The sequence below is a fragment of the Enhydra lutris genome, unplaced genomic scaffold (genome assembly GCF_002288905.1).
Source record: "Enhydra lutris kenyoni isolate GAN:26980312 unplaced genomic scaffold, ASM228890v2 scaffoldscaffold68, whole genome shotgun sequence".
NCBI lineage: Eukaryota > Metazoa > Chordata > Mammalia > Carnivora > Mustelidae > Enhydra > Enhydra lutris.
In genome coordinates this window covers 9,272,625-9,274,362 of record NW_019154152.1, presented here as the reverse complement: position 1 = coordinate 9,274,362, position 1,738 = coordinate 9,272,625, and the positions used below count along the sequence as shown (strand labels likewise).

Sequence of the window (1,738 nt, the reverse complement as noted above, 5' to 3'; positions counted from 1 at the left end):
TAATGCTGTTTATAAGAAGTCTAAAAATTACCCTCACATCCCCCCCAACAAAAAGATTAAATACCAGAGCTTTTTTCAAATTGCTTTTTATACAAATAAAGAAATTAAATGAACACTGAAGAGGAATAAAAAGATTAGCATGGCATTATATGCCTTAGTCCCAGATTTGTGGAGCAAATATATTTTAGGTTAAGAGAAGAAGAAAATTGATTTAACATGAATTACTTAGTAGAGATAGGATTTGAGAACAAGGAGATATTTATAGATCTTTATATCAAACATAGTTCCGACTATGTTTAGCAAGGATATATTCAAGGGATGAATTTTTAAGGGAAAAGTAAACAGTAGGAAGATATTAGAATAGTTGGAGAAAAAATGTATTTGGACTTGTATATTATATAAAGGAGGTTGATATAGTGCTCTAAGTATAAAACAATCAGTGTTAAGTATTACGTTCCACTACAATCTGCAAAAGGATCTTGATTTGTCTTTTCTGCCCCTTAGGATCAGGGGCACCTTAGGATCAGGTGCTAAGGAAGTCATGTATTCTGGCTTTTCTTATAGCCAGCATTTAGTATTTCAGTGTCTTATCTGTTCTTCTATTTCCTCAATTTCTAATAACTGCCTTCTAACATAAACTCAATATCCTGTGGGATTATTTAATACAACCATTCATTCATTCATTCATGAAGTATGACAATATTCCAAACTATTAACTGGATTTTCACATCACATAGAACAATAGATGAGCCACGAAATCTGTAAGGGGAAGTATGTCCATCAAATATCAAGCCTGGTCTTTAGAACGGAACATTTTTACTACCTTATCTCGGACATGTTTGGTCTTCACCCCATAGACAAGGGGGTTGAGGAAAGGTGGAACCAGTAGGTAAAGGTTGGATAAGGTAATATGTATATATGATGGAATATATGATCCAGACCTGTGGGTAAAAAAGGAAAAAAAAGCCAGGAGACAGAACTGGAAAAAGACACATATGTGGGGAACACAGGTATTAAATGCCTTCAGACGTGCCTCTTTCTGGGGCAGGTGGAAGACAGTGATAAATATTTGTACATAGGAGAGGGTGATCAAAATGAAGTCCAGGCCACCAACAATAAAGGCTCCAAGGAGACCATAGAATTTGTTGATAGAAACATCTTCAGTGGCAAGCTTCACAAGGGCCATGTGTTCACAGTAGGTGTGGGATATTAACTTGGTTCCGCAAAATTTCAGACAACACTTTATGAGCAATAGGCATGGGATGACCAGAATGGCAGGCCGCAGTGTCACTCCAACTGCAATGTGCGTGACTAATTGTTGGTTGAATATGGTAGCATGTCTCAGAGGATAACAGATTGCTACATAGCGGTCCAGAGCCATAGCCAGCAAGACCCTTGATTCGATACCCTGAAATGTGTGGACGAGCCACATCTGAAAGAGGCAAACATCAAAACAGATCTCTGGCAAGTGGAACCAAAAAATTCCAAGCATCTTAGGGACAATGTTGGTGCTAAGTGCAATGTCTGTAGCTCCCAGCATAGCCAGAAAAATATACATAGGCTCATGGAGGCTGGGTTCAGTTTTGATGATGATCAAAAGCAGAGAATTTCCTGCCAAAGCAATGATGTACATAGCACAGAATGGAATGCCTATCCAGCACTGTATAGTCTCCAGACCAGGGATCCCAATGAAGGTCAATACAGAGGGCATGAACACAGTGCCATTTGTAATAGGCAT

At 38.4% G+C, this 1,738-nt stretch overlaps 1 protein-coding gene across 1 annotated transcript; it reads right to left on the bottom strand.

The window, feature by feature from the left end:
- Positions 1–787: 787 nt before the first annotated feature.
- On the bottom strand, positions 788–1,738 carry LOC111159571 (olfactory receptor 52A5-like). The gene has a single exon (XM_022522100.1). The coding sequence runs from the start codon at positions 1,736–1,738 to the stop codon at positions 788–790; it is 951 nt and encodes a 316-aa protein (XP_022377808.1).

Bases quoted from the DNA above. Each gene is read 5' to 3' on its own strand.
- LOC111159571 (XM_022522100.1), bottom strand. From the start codon at position 1,738: ATGCCTATTACAAATGGCACTGTGTTCATGCCCTCTGTATTGACCTTC.